At 40.5% G+C, this 27,103-nt stretch overlaps 1 protein-coding gene across 19 annotated transcripts in view; it reads left to right on the forward strand.

Annotated features, from left to right (window-relative positions):
• Nucleotides 1-27,103, forward strand: part of RAP1GAP2 (RAP1 GTPase activating protein 2) — a 1,157,030-nt gene that overhangs the window by 850,610 nt on the left and 279,317 nt on the right. The window contains exon 1 of one of the 19 annotated variants that reach the window (XM_073616726.1): nt 26,482-26,671. The exons of 17 other annotated variants lie outside the window; for them this stretch is intronic. In XM_073616726.1, coding sequence (XP_073472827.1) covers nt 26,645-26,671 — 27 coding nt within the window. In that variant the 5' untranslated portion in view covers nt 26,482-26,644. Of the gene's footprint in view, nt 1-26,481; nt 26,672-27,103 lie in introns of those variants that run through there. One more of the 19 variants, XM_073616732.1, reaches the window with a different exon arrangement.

The raw sequence follows: 27,103 nt of genomic DNA on the forward strand, positions 1-27,103 counted from the left end.
CTACACACGATCACACCAAAGTCAGACGGATTTGTACGTGATGACGTACGACCGGACTAAAATAAGGAAGTTGATAGCCAGTAGCCAATAGCTGCCCTAGCGTCAGTTTTTGTCCGTCGGACTAGCATACAGACGAGCGGATTTTTCGACTGGACTCGAGTCCGTCGGAAAGATTTGAAACATGTTTTATTTCTAGGTCAGTCAGACTTTTGGGAAAAAAAAGGCCGCTGGAGCCCACACACGATCGAATTGTCCAACGGAGTCCGGTCCGCTGGACCAAGTCTGCCGGAACGTCCACTCATGTGTACGCGGCGTAATAAACAGTATAAAAAACTTTTTAGCGAGGGGTATAACCTCTAGGAAGCACAGTAACTATTGAACAACAAAAGTAGCTCCACTGTATGTCCAAACCACAACCTGTTGACTCTTTTGAACAAGGAATGCCCATAGGCATGTGCTCCTAGTAGTGAGAACATAATGTTCACTTTCAGCACTGGTCCTGCATGATCACATGAGTCACTGTTTTTACTATTAGTGGAGCTGGATGCTCCAAATCAGTAGAACATCTTATTCTCGAGATTAAAGACAACTTTTTTCCTGTTAACAAGGCTGACCACATTAATCATCCTTCCATTAATATTCAGCAATTCCATGCTGAAACTAAAGTGTAATTGTTCAGGATTTTACAGTTCTTACCCCAGGCCACAGCTAAGACAAAGGGCTCTGTATAAGAACTATAGGCAAAACTTATTTTTTTTTAATTTGGATAGAGCAGGGGAGGGTTGTAACCCCTGTCAGATTTGTTTTTTCATCATCTGTGTCCCATTGCAGAGATTTCACTTCCTGTTCCATAGCCAAAACAGGAAGTGAGAGGAAATCCCTGCAAATTAGAGCTGCACGATTTTGGCTAAAATGAGAATCACAATTTTTTTTGCTTAGAATAAAGATTACGATTCTCTCAGGATTCTCTCACGATTCTCGTGGTGTAACATCTTTCACATTATACAAAAAATTTTGGCTAACTGTTTAGTTTTTTTTTTAATTCATTAAAGTGTATTTCTTAAAAAAAAATTGTGTTTGAAAGACCGCTGCGCAAATACGGTGTGACATAAAATATTGCAACAACCACCATTTTATTCTATAGGGTCTCTGCTAAAAAAAAAAAAAATATCATGTTTGGGTGTCCCAAGTAATTTTCTAGCAGAAAGTAATGATTTTTACTTGTAATCAACAAATGTCAGAAAAGGTTTGGTCTTTAAATGGTTAAACTTCCTTCATTTACACGCCGAGTTCTTTCCTTTGATGAAAGAACAAAAAGACACTTTGTTTCTAGTGTGTTGTGATTAAACTTGGGATTTTTTTTTTTTTTTCCCCAGCTGTGAGAACTCTCTGTACTTGTTAGAAAGAATCGTGACATGCTGTTTTGAAGATCGGGAAGAGAAAAAGATCGCAATTTCGATTCTTAACGATTAATCGTGCAGCTCTACTGCAAATTAAGGGAATTCCTTGGGGACCCCCAAGTCACGGGACCTCATGTCTCCATTGGAAGATTTTCCCTCTATTACTTTTCTGGGGACCATCCAAAAGTTGTGATTTTCTTTTACTTTTAATCTCCTTAATGGGGGCATAGGCCGCAATAAAAATGGAAAGGGGGTCTAATCCATCTCCCCCTCTATGCAAAACTCAATAGAGCCGGTTTACACAGGTCCGGGGTGGCAAACTTACATATTAAGCATTCCGTAATTCCTTGTATAACAGCACTGGGAGCAGGAAGATTAGTATTTAGGGTTAATCAGGTGTCCTGCCTTCACATATTTTGACAAGGAACATGCTGACAGGAGGAGAGAGCAGTAAGGTGAGCTCATTAATCTATTGGTGCTCCTTACCTGTTTAGTCGGTTTAGAGAGAAAACAGGGTAACTGTGCTGTGTGGCAAATCTGTGTAAATGTCAGGATTAAATATACAGACACACCATAGGTGTGCGCAGCCTATTGCATTAGGGTGTGCACCCCAAAGCTCAAATACATATGCATGTGTATATGTACTGATGGTGTCAGTAGGGCAGTGGACAGTGTCAGTAGTTGTATTTTTATTCTTTTAAAATTATTTTATTTTGTAACATTTTTTTTTTTGGATGAAATATCAGTGGTCTACAGGGGTGAATATGCACCACACAAGGTGATTAGGGTGTGCCCAGGCACACCTGGCACACCCTGTGCGCACACCTATGAGACACACACATCTTTGGCAGGTAAGACAACTCCTATATATGTTCTTTATCTGTATATATAGCTTTTTACCAGGAGATTAAGGGTACATGCCCCAGTTGAAGGACCATTGTCCGAAACATGTCGGGTTGCTGAAGCCATCTGTGCCCTGCCACCACACGATTTTTATAGCTATTTGTGATCACCATTTTTCCATTTACCATATTCGGTGCCTGTAAAGAATCTTTTCTCCCTGGAGTTTTTCAATAAACCTTTTATAACGGATTCATGCACTATGCGGAGACCTTTTTCTTTCTCCATATGATTTTATACCCCGTGCGGTGGAAGTTGCATTCTCCAGCCGTCTGCTCCCTGTGAAGGAGAATCCATCCATCCGCTGCGATCCGAGCACCATAATCCAGCCACGGTTGCCCCGGACGGAATCTACCACCAGCGCCTCCTAGCAAGCACCCCCAGGATCGATCGATCCACAAGCTCGAATGACACTCCGCCGTATGGTGATTGTGTCCATCCCCTCTGGTTAGCGTATTCACTTCTTCTACTTATGTGTGGACTCTGAATATATGAAGGCCACGTATTGATTTAAGAGCAACATTCATCCACATGTTTTACTTTCTCCTCACAAGAAACACCACGCTTCATGTGCTGATGAACTTTTATTCCACCTTGGACATCTTTTCCAGTCACTGGGGGTTGTCCCTTCACTTTATCTGTTTTGGTTTACAACTATTGCCACGAGTAAATTATTTGGTACTATAAACAGGATATATGTATACAGGGCGATAGTTTATCACCCTGTTCTTTATTACACTTAGCGCTGCATCTATTTTCATTTTGTTCTCATTGCACGGTTCACTACACTGGCGATGCTGGCAGCTAATGTTTTTATCACTTCTCTTTAGTAGCGCAACTATATATTTTGTTTCTTTTGTTTATATGTAAGGAAATAAATACTGGAGCAGTAATGCTGGCCTATTGCATTCCATACTCAAAGCAAGCATGCAGCAAATGAAAGTCAGATTTGTTTACTTTTGTACTTGCTTCAGGACTGTGACACATAAAGCATTAAAGATGCCAACATGGCAGCCAGGCAGCTAGCATTTTCAGAAGGAGGCCAACAATACCAGGCCGTATAATTTCCCCATGACAAACTGTATTATCTTTTAAAATGCTATAGATTTTAAATTTGATATGTTAGGTACAGTATGTAGAAGGAATCCCATGTACATTACAGAGTAAACGATTAGTATTTATATACTGTCACATGTCATACACGTGTTACAAGCAGAATTGATAATGCAGAATTTATCTTTCAATTAAGAAAATTAGACTCTAGGATTAAGAGCTTATTTCCTTGGCTGAAAGCTGGAACTTCTTCATCTGATCGCATCCCTTGCTATTAATAACAAGACAAGAAAGTATTAAACACACCAAATTGAACCAGAATGTAAATAATGATAAGGTGTACAATATATTAGTTACACAATTAAATATAGTTTACCATATCTAGTAAGCCAAGCGGCTTATTAATCCTTTAGTAAATTGACTGCAATATGCAAAGAGAGATGACTTTGATAGGAGTATGGACAGTGAAAAAACATTTCTAACCCTTGTGTAAGCTATCCAAAACTAAAAAAAAATATATATGTTTTTGATGGAGTTTCATTTTAAAGTGAACTTGTTCTCTACTCTAAAAAGTACTGCATTAGGCTCCCAACAAACAATACAATCTGACTATACAATCTCCTTTAGAACTACCAACAACTATGTACAGACTGGAGACAAACTGATTATATGGATTAGGTAGGTCGTTCCCAGATTACCCGACTTTGCTTTGGAAGGCTTAATTCATTAGACATGGTGTTAGTAGATGGGTGGGGCCTAGCACTGTAAATATGACCCAGACAGGAGGTACAAAAGAAGTTGTACTGAGTACTGTGTGCACAAGAGCAGCTATCATGGTTCACTGCCTCCTCAATGGTTCAGAGACAGCAATCACAGCTAGGAGTAAAGGAGTGGAGGTGGGGGTGGGGGCGGGCCCAGCCCTGCTCAGGGTGTCTTATAGACACCTAGAGCAGGGGTCACTCTTAAGTGCTCCCATAGCAAGCATCTTGCTGTGGGGGCACTCAGCAGGGAGGAGGAGCAAAGAGCGCTAGAAGAGGAGGATCAGGGCTGCTGTGTGATTAAGCATTTAGTAGCACTTTAGAGAATATCAGCCGTAAATCTCACCCTGTTCTGCATGAATTCATGTGTGCAGTATTACCATCTTTTGACTGGATGAAAACACAATACCTGGTGGATCTTGGTGGTTGGCATTGTAATATTTAATTTTTGAACTGAGTTTTTTCTTTTTCCTTAAAGTGGATGTAAACCCGAAAAAAAACATTTTTTTTTTTTTAATATCATACTGTAGAGTATAAGATTTCCTATAATTTGAGCCCAGTCTTGACACACAGAGTTAATCCATCTCTGAGCAATCCTCTTTTATTGTTCAGTGAGATAAATCTTGACAAACTGAGAAAAACTTTGTCAAATCCTCCCCCTTGCTGTGAGTGACAGGTGATTTACATATCTCGTGCAGCATTTTTTAATTCCCTCCCACTCTTTTCTTCAGCAGCTCTGCAAGGATTGGCTGTTCCACACCTCAGCATGATTTGGCATGCTGAAGTCATGTGGTTACTTTCCTGTCTTTTCACTGGATGTTAGAGATCATAGCAGAAGTTCAGTGTTAGAAATACACAGGAGAAATACATATTGACAAGGGGAGTGTAGAGGTGGGCGGGGAGTCTACTGACATCACGACTCCACCCACCGAGCTCCAGACAACAGACCCACCCACAGAATCTGCAGTTTTTGGGTTCTCATAACAGACAGAGGGGAGATATTTGACAGGTAAAGATACATGCAGGAGGCATATATATCCTTATAGATAACCCCTATGGCAGTAGTTTAGAAAGGATGACATTGGGTTTACATCCACTTTAAGTGGACACCAGTGAGCTGAATATTTATGAGAAATAAATTGGTACACTTTTCTTTTAAAGGCCTTGGTTTTTCCAATGCCTCCCCGTGGATTTCAGTTTCTCCTCCTGTTGCATAATGCTTTCAGAGTTTTTCTTTTTTTTTTCTTGCGTGGACACCAGTGAACTGAATATTTATGATAACCAAACTGGTACACTTTTCTTTTAAAGGCCTTGGTTCTTCTAATGCCTCTCCATGGATTTCAATTAATCCTCCTGTTGCAGAATGCTTACAGAGTTAATTTTTTACTTGAGTGGACATCAGTGGGATGATGTTTTTCCTCCTGTTGCATAATGCTTAATATTCAATAACTGAAACCATTGATTGGAGAGAATAATACATCCTTATAATGGCTGCTTTAGATTATTAGATCTGGGATCTCATGTGTTCTTATTATAGTCCCCAGGAAATAGAAATCCAGCAAGTGGTTCTGCTCACTACCATTCCCCTAATCTGTGTAAGAAGATTCTACCTTTAACACAGCAGATCCTGCAGAGTGCTGATTTGGGTATGGGTAAGGAAAAAAAGACAAATCAGCTAATTAACAAAAGGGGCATGAGCATCTTTGTTTATTAGAAGCAATCTGCTCTCTGTTCTATACACTGGCGGCTGGTGCTATATATTTTTTCCACACACCACCTCCCCCTCCGTCGGTCGAAAAGAGAGAGGCTTCCACCATGTCAGGAAAAAGAGTGTGGTGGTCCCATCCCTGATAAGTAGACTAAGAAAGAATACCCCCTAGATGGGACTTTGAAAGACTACCAACTCAAAATGTATGTACAAAAGCTTATTAACACAAATGTTAAAAATTAAGACAAGTGACCTATTAAAAAGACGTGTAGCATCTAAAAGTGCATACAAACAAACATGGCAAAACACAAGGACCAAATGAAATACACAATGACACTGATACTCTCCGATGGGTGAATACCCTAATACCCCCCCGTCGGTCGGTCATCAGCCCCGCACTTACCCCATCTAGGCCACAGGTAGCGCTTCCTCCAGGCGGCGGCTTCACCTGGTGTCTCCTCCTCGGCTTCATGGCTTCTTCCCCTGCGTCTCCTCCTCTACTTCTTCTCCTCTAATTTGAACGCTTCTCCTCTCAGCCAATCGAGTCTCAGGACCCACTTCCTGATTGGCCAGGAGGAGAATCAGGGAGACAATAGCAGATATTAATTAGTTATTGTCACACAAGTGGGTGAGCTCGGAGCTCAGGGCTCTGCATCCTGAGCCCACCCTTTTTTTAAGTCTTCTTCTAAAAAAACAAACTCCCCTTTGGAATCCATGCGTCCGGCACCTTGCATGTTGATTAGGGGTCGTACGCATGGATTTGGGGGGAGGCGCCCCTGCGCCCCGTATGGACGGGCTGCCACTGGTTCTATACAGTGTCTGTGACAGACACAGCACTGAATAGTTCAGTGGAGCTGCATGCCTTGGATTCCTCCACCCTCCCCAATCCAGTAATCAGGTGAGACCACAAGGTAGGAGGAAGGCTGTTAGCTTGACTCATGCAGTGTAATCACTGCATAAGCAGAGAGAGGAATGTGAACTGTCTGCTGATAACTCTCATCTCTTGGCCAGGATCTGCGTAGCCAAGTTTGTAGCCATAGTAGCCTCCACTCTTCTGCTGAGGTTTTCCACAAGTTTTGGAGTATGTATGTGGCAATAACTCCATATTCAGCCAAAAACAACATTTTGGTCTGCTGCTGATGTTGAACGAGGAGACCTGGTTCACAATTGGTGTTTCAGCTAATCCCAAAGATGTTCATTAGGGTAGTGGTTGAGGCTCTGTGCAGGTTGTTCAAGTTCCTCCACAGTAAACTTTTCAAACCATGTCTTCATGGACCTGGCTATGTGCACAGGGGCACAGTGATGCTGTAACACAAAAGAGCCATTCTTAAACAAATGCCCACAAGGTTAGAGGTGCACAGATGTCCAAAATGTCTTTGTACTGTGTGTACTGAATGCAATTTCATTAACTGTACCATTCACTGTTTGGAGGAGTATCCCTGTTCTTTTAGCCGTATCTTGTACACCAACAAGTAGCATTTCGATTGAATGAATTAATCAGTGCATATATGAATTGATGAGCTGCACCAATTTGAGTAGCAGCACAGGAAAATAATAATAACACCAGTTCTTCATAAAGAAGTTTCCTTAGGGAGAATTTGTCAAGTGTAATGTAAACTATTAGACAACATGAAGGATACAAAGGTTATAGCTAAGGCTCCATGTACACAGGATGCTGGGGCAAACTCCTCTGAACGAACTTGAAACCGGCATTTAGAAACGCCCTTTTGCCGCGTTTGCATGCCGCGTTTAGCAGTGTTTTACTGCGTTTGCGTCTAGAAGCGTTTATTGAGATAACCTCAGTAAGACCCTCCCCAAGCTCAAAGTAGCAGCAGCAGAGAGAGCAGCTGTATACTTGTATTTGCCTCTATTTCTGTGCTTTTTTTTGCAATGGATCCCATAATGAGCATATGTGAGAAAATGCTCCTGACGCTGCTCTTGATGAGGCTAGAACGACGTAGAAAATTGCGTGCGAGGTCCAGAGTCAGAGTTCGTCGCTATTGGACCCATCAATTGATTGCGCAGCGAATGTCAGTAGGATATTTTTCCAACATGTACGTACAGCTGCGTACCTACCCCGACAAATTTTTTAATTTCACACGCATGTCCATTGCCACATTTGACCTTCTACTAGAAAAGTATGACCCAGCCCGACACGCATGGACACCAACATGAGGAAGAGTGTCTCACCAGAGGAACGTCTGTTGGTGATGATCAGGTATGTGCATATATATATATATATATATATATATATATATATATATATATATATATATATATATATATATATAGATGTACAGATGTATTATTTTTGTTTTTCCTTTATTATTTGAAAAAAAAAAAATGTTGTCTATTTTATGCAAATGTAACCACTTCAGCCCCAGAAGGATTTACCCCCTTCCTGACCAGAGCACTTTTTGCGATTCGGCACTGCGTCGCTTTAATTGACAATTGCGCGGTCGTGCGACGTGGCTCCGAAACAAAATTGACGTCCTTTTTTTCCCACAAATAGAGCTTTCTTTTGGTGGTATTTGATCATTTCTGCGATTTTATTTTTTGTGCCATAAACAAAAATAGAGCGACAATTTTGGAAAAAAAAAACGCATTATTTTTTACATTTTGCTATAATAATTATCCCCAAAAAATATCTAAAAAAACATTTTTTTTCCTCAGTTTAGGCCGATCCGTATTCTTCTACATATTTTTGGTAAAAAAAAAATCGCAATAAGCGTTTATTGATTTGTTTGTGCAAAAGTTATAGCGTTTACAAAATAGGGGATAGTTTTATGGCATTTTTATTAATAATTTTTTTTTTTTTACTAGTAATGGCGGCGAGCAGCGATTTTTATTGTGACTGCGACGTTATGGCGGACATGTCGGAAATTTTTGACACATTTTTGGGACCATTGTCATTTATACAGCAATCAGTGCTATAAAAATGCATTGATTCCTGTATAAATGACACTGGCAGTGAAGGGGTTAACCACTAGGGGGCGGGGAGGGGTTAAGTGTGTCCTAGGGGGGATGGGGGATGGGCTGGTGTGTGACGTCACTGATCTCTGCTCCGATGACAGGGAGCAGAGATCGAGTGACACTTGTCACTAGGCAGAATGGGGAGATGCTGTTTACAACGGCATTTCCCCGTTCGTCCTCTCCGTGAGGTGATCGTGGGTATGCCCGCGGCGATCGAGTCCGCGGGACCCGCAACCCGACTCACGGAGATCACGGCAGGTGCACACGGCGGCAAATTCAAAGTAACGTACGGGTACGTTACTTTGCGCACCTGTTCCATTCTGCCGACGTAAATGTACAGAAGCCGGTCGGGAACCGGTTAAACGTTAATTTCGTTTTTTATAATATATAACTTTTTTGGCAAATTTTTAAATTATTTTTAATAATTGAATGTTAATTGATTAATATATTTATTGGATTTTTTTTCAGCTGTATATGGTATTATTTTAGTTTTTTAATTACTTTTTAAAAAATTATACATATATTGTCTATTTTATGCAAATTTAAACTTTAATTTAATCTTTTTATAATATATCAAATTTTTATTTGCATTTTTTTGTATATTTTTGATAATTAAATATTAATTGATTAATATATTTTTGGGATTTTTTTTTTTCATGAAACTATGTTTGATCAAGTCGGGGGTCAAGCTCAATGGTGGGGTCATCTTGGTCAAATCTGAACATATGGGTCAAATTCCAATTAAAATTTGGATACAGCAATGCTAGTGGTGTATTGCATTGCATCAAGGGCTATATATGGTCTATGAATCAACGCAAGTAATTAAAACATTTTAAACTATTTTTTTTAATGTTTTTTCATCATTTTCCATCATATTTTTGTCTTTTCAGGTTAAAAATATATACCTTTAAAAACGCTTATAAACGAAAATGCGTCTAAACGCCGGTGCCACGTTTCGTCGTGTTTGGCGTCTGAAACGTGGAATTCTTCGGCGTCTGAACCCATTTTTTGGCTTTCAAAGAAATGCTGTTAAACGCAACTGCCTAAAAATGGCAATAAACGAGACTGTGTGCATGGTCACATAGGATAACACTGAATGAGTTCAGGGACAGTTGAAAAAAGTGTCCAACTGCCTCTGAACGTACGTTTAGCAGCGTCTCGTGTACATGGGGCCTAAAGGTCACACGTGCCAAAGGGTAAATTATCTTACCTGTCTTTGAAGCATGATACCCATGTAATACGTATTCATTATATCCTGAGATAAACCACATATAATTTACTTTCCAGGTCCAAACAAAAATCCTAGATTTCAGCCTGTATAATATTAATTTCAATGTCAGTGTCAATTAAAATGGATTTGTAATGGGGTATTTAATTTATTGTGAAAGCTCTATACTATAGATGTCTTTCAGAACTGACATGTATTTAGTATTGTGCTAATTACTGTCATCTCCAAATATAAAGACTAATTATATTTGCAAGGCTTCCCAAAAATGACTGGATTTACAGAACACATCATACGAAAGGGTGAATCATGATAATACTTTCCACAGCATACAAGTTCTATATTCACTTTCCATTATAGAAAAAACAAAATTTGGTTGGATGGCACCTTCCCCCCTTATTTTGTTCTTGGTTGGGGTCTGTTTAACAGGTATGATCACTGGAACAGTTCTGAGATCGGTTATTTTCCATTTTTTTTCCAATGAACACTTACTGAAAGTACAAATAGTTAGCCTCCCCAAAACATGACTGGACAGAACATAAAAGATCCGCATTACAACCAAGCAATTGTACAAGGTTAGAACGAGCAACCCTGAATTTCTCTCTAATAACAGGGAGAATTTAGCATTATAGTTGTCAAAATATTTAAAAAAAATTCCAAACATACAAATACTGTAGCTGCTGAATTTTAAGAAACAGACATTCACCCGCACAGGAGCTCAGCGTTGTCTTCAAAGAGGTAAGTTCTTTGCAGTTCTTTGCCAATCTTTGGATCCCTGGTGCTGACATCTTGGATGTAGAAGTTGGCTATGATTTCCTGCTGTTTCACAACTGACTTCCCATTGCTCGTGCACGGAGGAACGTGCTGTCCCAGTAAGTTTTAGGTGGGTGGGGAGCAGGCCAAGCTTACGTAATTCTCGCCTAGGCAAAAATTGCAGGGGTGGGAGCAGGTGCCTGTCAGAAAATATATCTTCTTCCAGAAAAAAAACTAAATATGCTGGTGGAGAGAAGGAAGACAGATGAGAGGTACTTTTACTCTGCTTTAAACAAAGTTTGCCATGAGAGACGTGCTAGTATTCTGACTCTTTTTTGAAAATGCTAGTTTTACTTAGTAGGAAAGCCAGAGGATAAGTTATGCAGCATACACGCGACCGGTTTAGCCGTCGGAATAAACTCCGAAGGTTTCTCCGACGGAACTCAGACGGAATTCCATTCAAGCGGTCTTGCCTACACACGGTCAACCCAAAGTCCAACCAAAGTCAGACCGTCAACGTACAACACTTACGACGGGACTAGAAAAAGGAAGTTCAATAGCTAGTAGCCAATAGCTTCCGTCTCGTACTTGCTTCAGAGCATGCGTTGTTTTTGGTCTGTCGGACCAGCATACAGACGGTCGGTTTTCCCGATAGGAATTGGGTCCGTCGGAAATATTTAGAACATGTTCCGTTTCTAGATCCGTCAGAATTTTCAAAAAAGAAAGTCCGATGAGGCCTACACATGATCGGTATATATGATGAAAAGCTTCCGTGTGACTTTTTCTGTCGGACATTCCGCTCGTGTGTACGCGGCTTAAGACAGCCAGGCAACTATGGTGGTAATCAGTGGCAGCAGAGATATCTCCTTTATAATAGGTTCCTGCTAAAGAAGTTTAATTTCTTATATCTGCTAAGACTCCTTTTGTTTTTTTGTAAGTACTTTTCATATTATGTGTTTTGCAGTTGGTGTTTAAGTTGCTTCACTCTATTCACTACAAGCTACCATGGTCTTATCTTCATCCTTCGGTTACTATTCTGAAAAAATATTTGGCCGGTGAAGATTAAACTCTAAACTGGCACGCTTGTTTCAGGAGCTTTTAAAACAAACCAAAAAAAATCAGTGATGGTAATTTCTGCATTTCTAATATGACAAGGTCACTAAAAAACAACAACAGCATAAAGCAAAGTTTAAGAATAATTGCTATGCAATCTCTGTGCCAACCAATGGACCAATAAAATTCTGTCTGATGGATGTGCTACTGATGCAGTATAAACTTCTGCAATGGTAGAATATCTAAATATCATGGCACAGTGCGGCTTGCTTTTCAATCAGCAAAGTAGTTAACATCCCCAGTAAACAATAAAGTTGATAAATGTGCTATATTGATAGCAGCATGAGTTTTGTAGGAGCTGAATTTAAACAGCTGTTTGCAAAGGGATTATTATTTCAACTGCAGTCCATCCTGCTAAGAGCAAGGGGCTGTTTCATTATTGCAGAATCAAGAGACAGATTACAGTGATGAAGGTCTGTCCTGAAAAGTTGATGTGCGCCAGGGCTGCAAATTGCTTAGCCAATTACAGCAAAGGGCTTAGATATACTGCCAGATTATTTTCAATAAAGGTATTAGGGCTTTTAACTGTATCCTGGCCACAACTATTGAGTTGGATACAGATTACAATTATAACCAATTAAAACTGAAATTAAATTGTTGTGTTGTTTTTGGGCAGTGGCTATTTATGGCTCTTTAACTAAATTGCTTTAAAGTGGGATCTTTAGGTTTTTATGGAGCCAGTTTTGAACAGAAAGAGGATATACTTTACTCCACAACATAGTCTGCTTTTCCTGTTCATAAAATGCAGGCCACAGTGTGGAGTCAGCGGTGTCCCATGGAGTTCTCTTTGTGCAGATTCAGTGTTTGGAGGAGAATTAAAAAAGAAGGCTCCATTGCTGTGCAGCAATTGCTGTCAGGTTGTTCATCCATGAGGATAATGCTTGTTCTAATATAGACCTATGAAGTCACTGTTTTTTCTGATTCCACCCAAGTTTTTAGTTGTTGAGCCCTGATGAAGTGAGAGAGGTGTTGCCCTAGGAACACGTTGGCTGTTTCTATGACATTGCTGTCAACTATTACAATTTTCTTGGATTCCTTTATCCAATTTTGGTTTGGCACTCCTTTCTTTTTTTTATGGTTATGAGTTACTTTTGGGTACCCATCTAGGGAAGTTTTGCTGTGTGGGAGCCGCCTCAACAAGAGCTATTGAGCTTGTTTGAAGTTTCCCTTCATCTGACTGCGTTTGCAAGTCTAAAAGTTCTCAGCACATCTGTGAGTATGTTGTTCTGGAGCAAAGAAAAACCTGACAGTTTTAACTCTCACCCTCACCTAAAACAAATAAAAAAAGCTTGGGCTTTACATACAGCCGGTGGCAAATGTCCTAACCCCAGCTCTGTCCAAGTGAAAAAATAGATGTGTGCAGCTGCATTGTAATTTAAAGTGGACCTAAATCTCTCCCAGGAAAATAATTCCCATTATGTCAGTTACCTTGAGTGAAGCGTTATGCTGGACAAACATACCTACACGCTAATTGCATCCCGCATTGTCCTCTTCTCATCAACCGCTCTTCTGCTGCGGATCCCGTTCACCTGCAAATCCGATACACCTGCAGCAGAAGATATAGAAGATCTAACGCCATGTCATTCTGTTTACATGTTGCCACAGTGTTAGAGCGAGATATGATGAGATTTCCCAGGGACAGAACCTACAGCCTTCTGGGATATGCTATGTAGGTATCTACATGTAACAAACTACATGTCACATTTGCCTAGTTGAGGAATGAGAAAGTGGAAGGGAGGCTATGGAAAAATCTAAAAGGTAATTGTAATTGATAAAAAAAACAAGAGGGGGAGATGGGACATAATTTATTTTTGCTGAAAGTTCCACTTTGAAGTTACCAATTGGCAAAGCAATCCAAAAACAGCATAAAAACATGAATTTCAAGAAAAGTATGAACCTAACCTAAGAAACAATTCTGTTCACCAATAAAGGACTGCTGAAAGTTGCTTGTGCTTTTCCAGAAGAGGCACCTGTGATTTCCCCATCAAAGACTACAGCATGTCCCATTCTTCCGAATGGATGGACTAAATTGTACCATCTGGGATTCCTAAAAAATGACACAGTTTCATGCTGAGTTGTAAATCTGCTCATTAGCAATTACATTATTTAACTAGCTGCTATAATACAGTCTTGATTAGAAACTGATTTATTGCATTCATTTCTTTAACCCCATTTTTGCAGAGTCTAATAATGTCATTATAAGGAAACAACTGGAGCCCTAACTAAGATGAATTGCTAATGTTTTGAGACAAAGTGATATTTACATATTTTTACTATTTATTGATAATGATGTCAGCTGTTTTGTGAATGTGAATGTTTTATTACTGCTTATCATTAGCTGAAGAATGCATTTTATTGAAATCTATTGGTAATGCTTGGCCGTGTAATGGGGCATTAACGTTTAAACATCCTGGGCTATGTTTATTATTAATGCAACTCTATTCAATCTCATTCTCTTTGTATACTATATATTATAATGTTTATATCGCTTGGATGTTAAGTGCTAAAGTATTCTAATATAATGTATCAAATGAAAATGCTGCATATCCAGATTGCTTATGTTGTTAGATAGGCTTACTTACAATTGGAAGAATCCAATTTACAAATGGAAGATTCAGAAAATCCTTACTAGTTTTCAACGGAATCATTATGTATTTGCATGTTTGTGCCATTTGAACAACCATTTAAAACAAAAACCAAAATAATAGTTACACTCACATCCAAAGAGACTGAAATAAAGATGGTTTCTGTAAGGTCATCTTCCCAGTTAACTTATTGTTATATACATTAATCCTTGATCATCGAAACAGCAAGCACTGTACACTTCAGTGAAAATCTTGTAGGACCTTTGGTTGAACATGGCTTATGGATCCAAGAAAGAGTTTAATTTTACCAAAGAACTGCCTGTCTGTCTGTGTGACAATCTATGGCCATCAGTTTCAGTCCTTTACGTCATCGCAGTCTGTAAGGAATAATCAAACCTGCTTAATAAGTGATGTACAGTAGGTTGTTAAGATATACCTCATGTTCTTTGACTGTTATCAGTTTGTTTGCCCTGGGGACTCTTCTGCCCTGTACACACGGTCGGACATTGATCGGACATTCCGACAACAAAATCCATGGATTTTATTCCGACGGATGTTGGCTCAAACTTGTCTTGCATACACACGGTCACACAAAGTTGTCGGAAAATCCGATCATTCTGAACGCGGTGACGTAAAACACGTACGTCGGGACTATAAACGGGGCAGTAGACAATAGCTTTCGTCTCTTAATTTATTCTGAGCATGCGTGGCACTTTGTGCGGCGGATTTGTGTACACACGATCAGAATTTCCGACAACGGATTTTGTTGTCGGAAAATTTTATAGCAAGCTCTCAAACTTTGTGTGTCGGAAATTCCTATGGAAAATGTGTGATGGAGCCTACACACGGTCGGAATTTCCGACAACAAGGTCCTATCACACATTTTCTGTCGGAAAATCCTATCGTGTGTACAGGGCATACCAGTTATGATTATTGTTACTACACTTCACATATGTTTTCTGAAACACCAACCTTTCCGTCAGATGCAGAGGTTGCTAGATTGTCAGTATTGGCCTAAATCAAACATTACACTTTTATTCTCATCTCTACTTCAGCATTTGATACTTCACTATGAATGACTGTTATACTAAGGCCCCTTTCTTTTTTTGTTTAATAAATTTTTATTAAAGAAAAATAGATAAAAGATATACATATATCACAAAATAGATACAGTCTTAAAAAGAAAACAACATAAGTTTCAAAGCACACAAATCCACAACGTTTGTCCGAAAATTTATAAGTACCTTTAGAAGTACAAACGGAAAATACGAGCGACTAAATAAACAAAGGCTTCTATCTATTTGTGCATATGAAGTAGAACATAGGTGAAAAGAAAACATTACTTTAATTTGAAAATAAAGAAGAAAGAAAGAATAGAAAAGGGGAGACAAATGAGAATGTATGAAAGGAAAGGAAATAAAGGAAAAGGGATAAAAGAGAGGGTATGGGGTAAATTGAGGAGGGTAGGGGGATGGGGGGGAATTGTTGGCATGCATGTCAATATGTTGAGAAATAGTGAAATATTGAAATGTATTCAGCCAATCTTAAATTGATAAACTTAATATCCTTATAGGAGGAAGTGGATTGGAATTTTACCCAGGGTGCCCAAGTTAACGAGTGCTTCTTGGAAGTACCTTTAATGTTGTGGGTAATGTTTTCCATGAGATGAACGTCATCTACCTTTTGAAGCCAGACTTTTATAGACGGGATTGTTGATTGGCCCCAAAGAGTAGGAATTAAAGCTTTGGCGGTGTTTAATAGGTGGGGAATGAGTGAGTGTTTATATGAGCCTATATGGGCTTTTGTGGTGTGGAAAAGAACAGTCCATGGATCATTGGGTAAATTGACCTCCGAAATCTGAAGAATCAGATTACAAATGGTTTCCCAAAAGAGTCGAATGAGTGGGCAAAACCACCAGACATGTGCATGAGTGGCTTTGTTCCCACAGTTCCTCCAACATAACGGGGAGCTGGAGGGGAACATTTGGTGTAGTCTAGCTGGGGTGTAGTGCCACCTGGTAAGTTATTTATAGTTGACCTCTGCCATTTTTGAGGCAATGGAAGAAGTGTGGGCTAATTGTAGGACCTTATCCTTTCTTTTGTCTGTGAGAGGGGAGTCTAGATCAATTTCCCACTTAGCTAGGAAAGGTGGTGAGGCAGAAGTTTGAAGAGCAATAAGAGCTTTATAGAATAGAGATATGCCATGTAAAGGGGGGTCCTTTGGGTAAAATATTTCTTCTATGCTATTTAATCCTTGTAAACCTCTAAGCGGATGGGGAAGGGAACTTAAGAAGCGTTGTAGTTGGTGGAATCTCCATTTATCCATAAACGAGGGGGGCTTAGGGTCAAGAATCATATTTAATGGTTTGAGTGTGTTGCCAATGAGAACATGGTGTAGTAGGATAGGCTCTGCTGAACCCCATGATTTAAAACCTGGGTCTAGTAGACCTGGTAAAAAATATTTGTGGTTAAGGAGAGGCATCAAAGGAGAATCATAACCCCATGAAAATTTCTTATGTAAGGTATCCCATATATCCAATGAAGATATTGTGAGTGCTGAGGTAGTTTGGGCAAGATTCCTGCAAGAACGGGGTATCCATGGGACTACTGAGAGATCCACATTACTCAAAAAGTACTCTAGTTGAACCCACAATTTCGAGTTAAAAGCATATTTCCAATCAGCCTACCTGGATAAAACAACCGCCTGATAGTAAGCCTTAAAATTTGGAAGTGCCAGCCCCCCAGAAGATTTGGGATGAAACAGTAGCTCTCTAGGAATCCTGGGATGGCTGTTCTTCCAAATAAAACGGGAGATCAAGGTTTGCAAAATGGGGAAGAAACCTACAGGCACACCCAGTGGGAGCATTTGAAAAATAAAGAGGATACGAGGTAGAATATTCATTTTAATGATATTTATTTTCCCTAGCCAGGTGTGTGATAAGCTGGACCAATTCCGTAAGTCATTCCTGATCTTGTTTAGTAAGGGAATATAATTATACTGAAAAAGAGAATGGGGATTAGAAGTGAGGTAGATACCTAGGTATTTTAGATGTTTCGGTTCCCATCTAAAGGGAAAAAGGGGTTTCAGGGAGAGAGCCTCAGATCTGGGGATATTTATGTTTAAGATTTTGGATTTGGAGAGATATATTTTAAAGTTAGAGATTGATTGAAAGGTGGAAAATGCCGACATTAAATTAGGCATTGAGATGCGCGGCTGCTGGTTAAAAAATAGTATGTCATCAGCATACGCTGCGTATTTATGGGAGCGGTTACCTACTTGTATGCCTTGAATATTAACATTATGCCTAATTGTAGCTAGGAAGGGTTTTAAGGTAATAGCAAAGAGGAGGGGGGACAGGGGGCAACCCTGCCTGGTAACATTATGGAGGACGAAAGGGTCACTCAACGTCCCGTTTATTCGAATTTGAGCCGTGGGATTAGAGTAAAGGGAAGAGATACGATGAAACATCTTAGGTCCTAATCCAAAATGTCGTAAGCCCATCTTAAGATAGTCCCAGTCCACCCTATCAAAAGCTTTTTCAACGTCAGTGGAAAGGAGAAGGGTGGGCTGGGCACACCGTCGTACATATTGGATTAGGGAGATCGCCCTAAGAGAGTTATCCTTAGCTTCTCTAGTGGGTATGAAACCCGATTGATCTGCGGAGATCCAACCGGGTAGTAGAGGGAGTAGACGATTTGCTAAGGCCCCTTTCACACTGTCGGACCGGTCAGGTCTGCCTGTAAGTTTTGTTGGCGGACCTGAATGGGCAGTCCATGTTAGCCTATGGAGCGACGGATGTCAGCGGTGACATGTCTGCTGACATCCGACCCGGTCCGATCTACTAAAATCAGACGGATGGCCCTACGTTTGCATCTGTCCCTGGAGGATCGGATCGGGTAAGGCTTCATTCCCACGAGGCAGATCTGCTGCCATGGAGTCCGCCTCTGTCCGCCAGCTCAGCGGGAGATCTCTCTGTTGATCTCCGCTGAACCAGCGGATGACAGGTCCTTCTCTGCTCACTGATCGGGGAGGGGCTTGTTGAGCGCCGCTGGTTGCTATGGAGAGATTGGACAAAAACAAGCCTAAGGGTTGCATGTTGTGTCTACGTTATCCTAAACATGTAGCATTAGGTTATACTAAATATTATTAGAAATGGACAGATGTTGACTTGTAATATTGGCATGGATATGGGTCAGTGGTCAGGAGAAGCAGAAAATGACAGATAACCAGCGAGAGACTTAAAGGGAAAGGGTGAAACATAGGAGCCAACAACATCAATTGGGGATTTCTCTTTAAAGACTAGACATTTACAATGAATCCTGAGGCTTAATGTAACCAGAGTAAGGATTTGCAGAGACAAACTGCATTAGAATTTTGTTAGGAGGGTGGGTTACAGTTTGGAAAGAAGAATTTTCAGTAACTTGAGGACACAGGGTTGGCCTTTCAAGAAATAAATATCCAACCTAACACTTCTTCTAAAAGATTGATGGTTATATTTCATTAAACATGATTTTAAGCTATTTGATGTGATTTATTTGTTGTAAATAAATTAAATCTAATTAGAATAGTGTATGCAGATACTGTTGCACACTGTATTCAGCTCCAATGCATGGTGAATGAAAAACTGGCTTCAGCTCAGATCCCAGCACATCAGTTACGCACCTCTGACACATTACACTCACATTTGGATTAATTGTAGATATACAGTGAGGGAAACAAGTATTTGATCCCCTGCTGATTTTGTATATTTGCCCACTGACAAAGAAATGATCAGTCTATAGTTTTAATGATAGGTTTATTTTAACAGCGAGAGACAGAATAACAACAAAAACCCAGAAAAACGCATTTAAAAAAAGTTATAAGATGATTTGCCTTTTAATGCGTGAAACAAGTATTTGATCCCCTATCATTCAGAAAGATTTCTGGCTCCCAGGTGTCTTCTATACAGGTACCAAGCTAAGATTAGGAGCACTCTCTTAAAGGGTGTGCTCCTAATCTCAGCTTGTTACCGGTATAAAAGACACCTGTCCACAGAAGCAATCAATCAGATTCCAATCTCTCCACCATGGCCAAGACCAAAGCACTCTCCAAGGATGTCAGGAACAAGATTGTAGACCTGCACAAAGCTGGAATGGACTACTAGACCATAGCCAAGCAGCTTGCTGAGAGGGTGACAACGGTTGGTGCGATTATTTCCAAATGGAAGAAAAACAAAATAACTGTCAATCTCCCTCAGTCTGGAGCTCCATGCAAGATCTCACCTCGTAGAGTTTCAATGATCATGAAAACGGTGAGGAATCAGCCCAAAACTACAGGGGAGAATCTTGTCAATCATCTCAAGGCAGCTGGGACCATAGTGACCAAGAAAATAATTGGTAACACACTATGCCATGAAAGACTAAAATCCTGCTGCACCCACAAGGTCCCCCTACTCAAAAAAGCACATGTACAGGCCCATCTGAAGTTTGCTAATGAACATCTGAATGATTCAGAAGGGAAATGGGTGAAAGTGTTGTGGTCAAATGAGACCAAATTGAAGCTCTTTGACATCAACTGAACTCTTCGTGTTTGGAATAGGGGGAATGCTGCCTATGACCCCAAGAACACCATCCCCACCATCAAAAATGGAGGTGGAAACATTATGCTTTGGGGGTGTTTTTCTGCTAAGGGGACAGGACAACTTCACCGCATCAAAGGGACAATGAACAGGGCTATGTACCATCAAATCTTGGAGGAGAACCTCTTTCCCACAGCCAGGGCATTGAAATGGGTTGTAGATGGGTATTCCAGCATGACAATGACCTAAAACAGACGGCCAAGAAAACAAAGGAATGGCTCAAGAAGAAGCACATTAAGGTCCTGTAATGGCCTATCCAGTCTCCAGACCTTAATCCTATAGAAAATATGTGGAGGGAGCTGAAGGTTTGAGTTACCAAACATCAGCCTTGAAACCTTAATGACTTGGAGAGGATCCTGTGTACAGAGTGTAGGTGCAACCCTGTGTTTACATGTGACAACGGGAGCAGAGGATTAGAGCCAGAAATGGCAGAATGGAGTTCCACCACATTCCAGCTGCAAAATTGGGTGTGAGGGCCTTATGACAAGGTCTGGAGGGCCGGATTTGGTCCACGGCCTTGTGTTTGACATATGTCCTTTAAAGTAACCCCTAAGGCCTCATTTAGACTTATTGTTGGAGGGTGGCAAAAAAAGCATTGTAGAGCCACGTTTTTGCCACAAGCCAACCACCCAGCTTAAGCTGCAATAGGTATGTTTACATGTAGACAGCAGCAGGAGGCAAGCCCACCAAACGGTACACATGCAAGTCAATGGGGAAGCACCGTAAATGCCCTGCAATCACATCCACATGGTTGCTGTGCGATTGTCAGCAAAAATGGGGTTAAACAGGGGGTGAGGAGGCGCTGCATCACTTCCTCACTGCCTGTCAGTAGTCTCTGGAGTGCAATCCGGAAGCGGATCAGACTTTAGACTCAAGGGAGATTTAGACGCCCATCTAAATCTATCCTAACACTAAACATACTCCTTGTTCTGTTTTCTGTACTGCTCCTTGGCATACCTCAACTAGCACTGGGAGCAACCGCTGCAAATATTCACAGCTCCGCACTTAAAGCAGTATTAAAGTGTTACTAAACCCACAACAGTAAAATCAGTCTGTATATGCAGTAAAGCATGCTTGTTATACTCACTGTGGAACCTAACTGGATAGTCCTCTGCATTTTGTAAAAAGACTGTTTGATCTTGTATGCACAGATCCTCCTCTTCTTGCATTGTCTCCAAAACATCTCTGGATAAGACATAGTAAATGTAGTCAGGCTGTACATGCTCAGTTTGGTGTGTATTGCTAGAGAGTTTTTGTTTTTTTCTTGAGAGAGTGTATGTGATCAGCACAGGGCCAATCAGCACTGTCCAAACAGAGGGTCAGGGGTCCTGCATCCTGATAGGACAACCAGTGCAGTATGAAAACTCATACAAGCTTTAACCAGGCATTGATAGAAGTCACAAGACTGCTATATACTGCTAATGAGAAAAGATGTTTAGCAGTTTATATTTACTAAAATGATTGCATTTCTATGTTCTGTGTACTGTGGAAGACCAGATATAGTGAATGCAGGGTCCTGGGTTTAGTAACACTTTAACCACTTACAGACCGTAAGATTTTCCACCCTTAATGACCAGGCCATTTTTTGCGATACTGCACTGCTTCGCTTTAACTGACAATTGCGTGGTCGTGCAACGCTGTACCTAAACAAAATTGATGTTCTTTTTTCCCCACAAATAGAGCTTTATTTTGGTGGTATTTGTCACCTCTGCGGATTTTATTTTTTGCGCTATAAACAAGAAAAGACCGACAATTTTGAAAAAAAAAAAATATTTTTTACTTTTTGTTATAATAAATATCCCCCCAGAAATGTAAAAAAACAAATTTCTTTATCAGTTTAGGCCAATATGTAGTCTACATATTTTTGTTAAAAAAAAATTGCAATAAGCATATATTGATTGGTTTGCGCAAAAGTTATAGTGTCTACAAAATAGTGGATTTTTTGGGCATTTTTACTATGTATTTTATTTTTACTAGTAATGGTGGTGATCTGCGATTTTTAGCAGGACTGCTACATTGCGGCGGATAGATCGGACACTTTTTTGGGACCATTGACACTTATACAGAGATCAGAGCTAAAAATAGCCACTGATTACTGTAAAATGTCACTGGCAGGGAAGGGGTTAACACTAAGGGGCGATCAAGGGGTTAAGTGTGTTCCCTGGGAGTGTTTCTAACTGTATGGGGGCTGGGCTGACTAAAGAAGCAGACAGATCGCTGTTCCTAAACACTAGGAACAGCAGATGTGTCTCTAACTCCCCTTTCAGAACGGGGATCTGTGTTTTTACATTGACAGATCCCCGTTCTGGCTCTCGTTTCCATGATCACGGGTGGCCGGCGGACATCGCGGCCGCTGGCCACACGCATCGGGTCTTCTGCCGTACAGAGGGCACACGGGTGCCTGCTACGGCTCCTTGCAGGAGCCAATGTACACCAACGGCAATTTGCGGGAATGTGCCGACCTGACGCTGTATAGCCGATGGCGGCTGGTCGGCAAGTGGTTAAACTCAAAACCAAAAATGTATTATATTGCAGCTTACCAATCATTAGATTTGGTGGTTGCATCAGTTTTCTTTTCTTTGGCTTTCTCCCCTCAGTTTTCCCCTGGTGATCTGGCCAGTAACACACCTGTATTAATGAGAAGCAACTCTGGAGAAATGAGCACAGGAGGCACAACAGCATTCTCAGCATCTGTATTAGCAGATTTAATTACACAAACAAATTGAATTCAAACTCCAGCTCACACTTCATTTTCAGTTACAACAAACAGTAGTTTTCCATTTTGGGATAAAGATTTTGCATTTATAAAGAAAAGCTGATCAGTTTTAATAACCCCTGCCAGTGTTAAGTGGTTTGTCTAGTCCATGTACACTGATACATTCTGCTGGAGAACTTTTTGAAAAATAGACTTGCTGGCGTGATCACCCGATGAAAATAGAAGAAAAAGTCTAAAAAAGGAAACAAATGCAACCATCACATCTAAGAATTGGTAAGCTGCAATATAATAAATGTTTACTTTTGAGTTTAATGCTGCTTTAAAGCAACACTGTTATCTGCCTATTCAGTGCAAAGTGACAGTGTCTCTGCAAAGGGCATCCCCGGCCCCATCATACTTACCTGACCTGAACTTCCTTGCAGTTTATTGCTCCTCCACATGTCAGATATCTTGGAGAATGGTGATGTCACTCCCTCATTCATGTGACATTGCTTTTGTCTTGGGTTCAGGGCTCATGTGCTATCACAGGCAGTCAGGTCACATATTCCCCCATACTTGGAACTGCTGGGTTTTCTCGCTGATTGTAAAGAAGCAAGGAACTGCGATAGAAAAGAGGCGGTAGAAATGAGGTTCTGTGCATAAATACTGTCACCTTGCCCTGGATGGGAAAGGTGACAGTGTCTTTTTTAAGAAAGTGTCAGTCTGTAAGCACCAATGACTACTGGTCTCTTAATATGATGCAGGGATCCAGATTTTTTTTTTTTTTTTGTATAGCACACTACCCTTTAGTAATCTGAACATTGCTTCTGTCATATAACATACAGTAGTTCAGTTTTATGTTAAAGTGGAAGTAAAGTCCACTTTTTAACTTGTACCTACAGCTAAGCCTATATTAAGGTTTACCTGTAGGTACTGTAAATATCTCCTAAACTTGTACTGTTTAGGAGATCTTCATACGAGATGTGACTGGTGACGTCACCAATGCAGACGCTCTGAAGAGATGGAATACCCTTGCCGTACCTTCAGAGCTCTGTGCTGGGTTCGGGTCTCCCGCACGCATGCACGGGAGTGACGTCATTGTGGCCCCAGCCATTCAAACAGCCAGAGCCTGCGAACCGGGAAGGAAGGCCGGGTGGAGATGGAAGCGCCAGGGAGCCTTGATAGCGCTGGGCTGGAGAGCTCTGTGAGCAGGTAAGTCTGTCATAATGTTCTAGTATGCGGTGTATACTAGTACATTATGACTTAAACCTACAGGAAGCCCAATTTGTTTGTTATTTTTGTGGTGGTTTACTACCACCTTAATATACTATCACTCCTAAAATACAGATACACAAAAACAGACCCAATACTTAAACCGCAGCACTAAGCGCACATGGAGAGAGAAGTGATTGGAATTAACACTCCCTTTTTCATAGGTGGGCTGCTACTATCATAAAAACAAACAAAATAAAAACATAAGTGCAAAAACTTCAAAACACTCTAGTAGTTCTCCTCCACTAACATTCCCATCACATAAAATCAACATGAACACAATCCCACTGTTCTCTATGGGACGGTCGGATGGAAATGGACTGCCTGTCACTTTCTATCTGATTGTCATCCGATATGATCCACCAGACAGATGGGGAATGGATCCCCCATCCATCTGTTTTTGGCAGATGGGATCGGTTTGGATGCCAGTGGGTGTTAGTTGACATATATCCACTGACATCCACTGCCTAATAGAAAACAATTGCTGGTCCGATCTGGTCCGCCTAAAAAACTGATTGGACACCCATGTGCCTAAGCCTAGAGACACTTCATTTATTTGATTAATGGACTTGATTTACTCATAAGTTATCACTGGGTGATTTTATGTTATGTGAATGTTAGTGGAGGAGCGCTATTAGAGTGTTTTAAAGTTTTTTTGCACTTATGTTTTACTCCTAAAATACTAAACTAAAAAACATAATTCTTAACCGCTTGCCGACCGCCTCACGACGATATACGTTGGCAGAAGGGCTCGTACAGGCAGAATCATGTACCTGTACGTTCCCCTTTAAGAGGCGGCCAGCGGGCGCGTGCACACCGCCGGCAGCAAGCTCCGTGAGTCGGGTCGCGGGTCCCGCGGACTCGATCGCCACGGGGATACCCGCGATCGCCTCATGGGGAGGAAGAATGGGGAGATGCTAATGTGAACAAGCATCTCCCCGTTCTGCCTAGTGACAGTGTCACTGATCTCTGCTCCCTGTCATCGGAGCAGAGATCAGTGACGTGTCACACACAGCCATGCCCCTCACAGTTAGAAACACGCCCCTAGGACACACTTAACTCCTACACTGCCACCTAGTGGTTAACCCCTTCACTGCCAGTGTCATTTACACAGGAATCAGTGCATTTGTATAGCACTGATTGCTGTATAAATGACAATGGTCCCAAAAATATGTCAAAAATGTCTGATGTGTCCGCCATAATGTCGCAGTCACAATAAAAATCGCTGATTGCCGCCATTTAAAACAAAAATTATTAATAAAAATGCCATAAAACTATCCCCTATTTTGTAAACGCTATAACTTTTGCGCAAACCGATCAATAATCGCTCATTGCGTTTTTTTTTAATCAAAAATATATAGAAGAATACGTATCGGCCTAAACTGAGGAAAGATTTTTCTTTATATATATTTTTGGGGGATATTTATTATAGCAAAAAGTAAAAAATAATGCGTTTTTTCAAAATTGTCGCTATTTTTTTGTTTATAGCGCAAAAAATAAAAACCGCAGAGGTGATCAAATACCACCAAAAGAAAGCTCTATTTGTGGGGAAAAAAAGGACGCCAATTTTGTTTGGGAGCCACGTCGCACGACCGCACAATTGTCAGTTAAAGCGACGCAGTGCCGAATCCCAAAAAACGCACTGGTCAGGAAGGGGGTAAAATTCTTCCGGGGCTGAAGTGGTTAAAATGTAGACGTTGTTACTATTGCTGTTGTTGTACTGATATGTCCCCAATTATTTGGGCCCTAGTCTGCAAAGTTATACATCTTGGTTTGTCATATGACACTAGATTATCTCAGCTGAATTAATAACAAGCAGTAAACAACTGGAAAAATCTGTAAAATGATTAGTTCTATGGGCCAATAATAGCAAATACAGCTATATGCAGAAGACATACACTGACTGTGTTCTGCTCTATTTCTATAGGGTCCAGTATTGGCCCTTATTTAACACCAGTCTTTGTCAGCCCTTCCCTGAAAATGAAGTTACTAGTGAGATAGTAAATCTGGGAACTAGTTAATTTGAGAACTAGCAGATCTGGCTTTCTGTGGATCAAGCCAATTTGTTGTCAGATTTGAAGGACACATCTTTTAAAATGAGCCCATGAGCTATAAAATCAGGATGTTCTACCATTCTGTTCATTCATCTCACAATATCTATTTTTTACCATCAGGTAATAAACACATCAGTAGGTATTTCCGCCTCACCATAGTCACATCCTTAATAAGACCTTGCCAAAATGTGCTACATTTACTCTAAGGAAAGCATAGAGATCGGTAAGAAGTTTTGGCTTGCAAGTTTCACGGCTTCCTCCGAATTTACACAGGCCCTTTGCCAGATCTATTTTTTTAACTGCCTTAAAACCTACTTCCTGCACAACCTGTTTCTTGTGATCAGCCTTGGAAATGGTCCCACCCTTTTAACACTTAAGGCATCAGCTGCTAGACGGTAGTTTAGCCTTGAGCAAGTAGAGCTGCCAGGTGTGTGTATGTGTGTATGGCTGCCTGCAGCCTGTCTGCTGACTCCGGAGGCGGGATTCCCTCTTCCCTTTTTTTTTTTATGTTTTTGGTCCAGGAATCCTGATTGGAATCATGATGGGGTTCTTACGGAATTTCTTGGTGAGTTATGTATTTTCTTTTTTTGTAAGGTAATCTTGTTTAATTGAACTACATGTTAAAAGCAAACCTCTTATTTGCTTTTCTGCAGGCTGTGTCAATATGACTACTAACTTGTTCCTTAAAGGGTTTAAAATGGAACACTCTTCCAGCAACTGAGTATATTCTACTAGTGCAATATTTAGTAATATTCTTGACACTTTTTTACTTAATACGTGCGAAGAGCTTTGATGGCATACACAATGCAGAAACCATAGCATAGCATGTTTAGGTTCCACATTTTAAGTTTACTGAACTTAGTTATGGAAACCTTTAAATAAAAGAAAAGCTGAAGTGATAACGCATAGCAACTGAACAGAATAAATAACACATGAATTTATCTTTTTGAAATACAATTGTTAAGTATGATAGGATGAGCAGAGACAATTTTTGTTT

Source organism: Aquarana catesbeiana, linkage group LG02 (genome assembly GCF_042186555.1).
Source record: "Aquarana catesbeiana isolate 2022-GZ linkage group LG02, ASM4218655v1, whole genome shotgun sequence".
Lineage (NCBI taxonomy): Eukaryota > Metazoa > Chordata > Amphibia > Anura > Ranidae > Aquarana > Aquarana catesbeiana.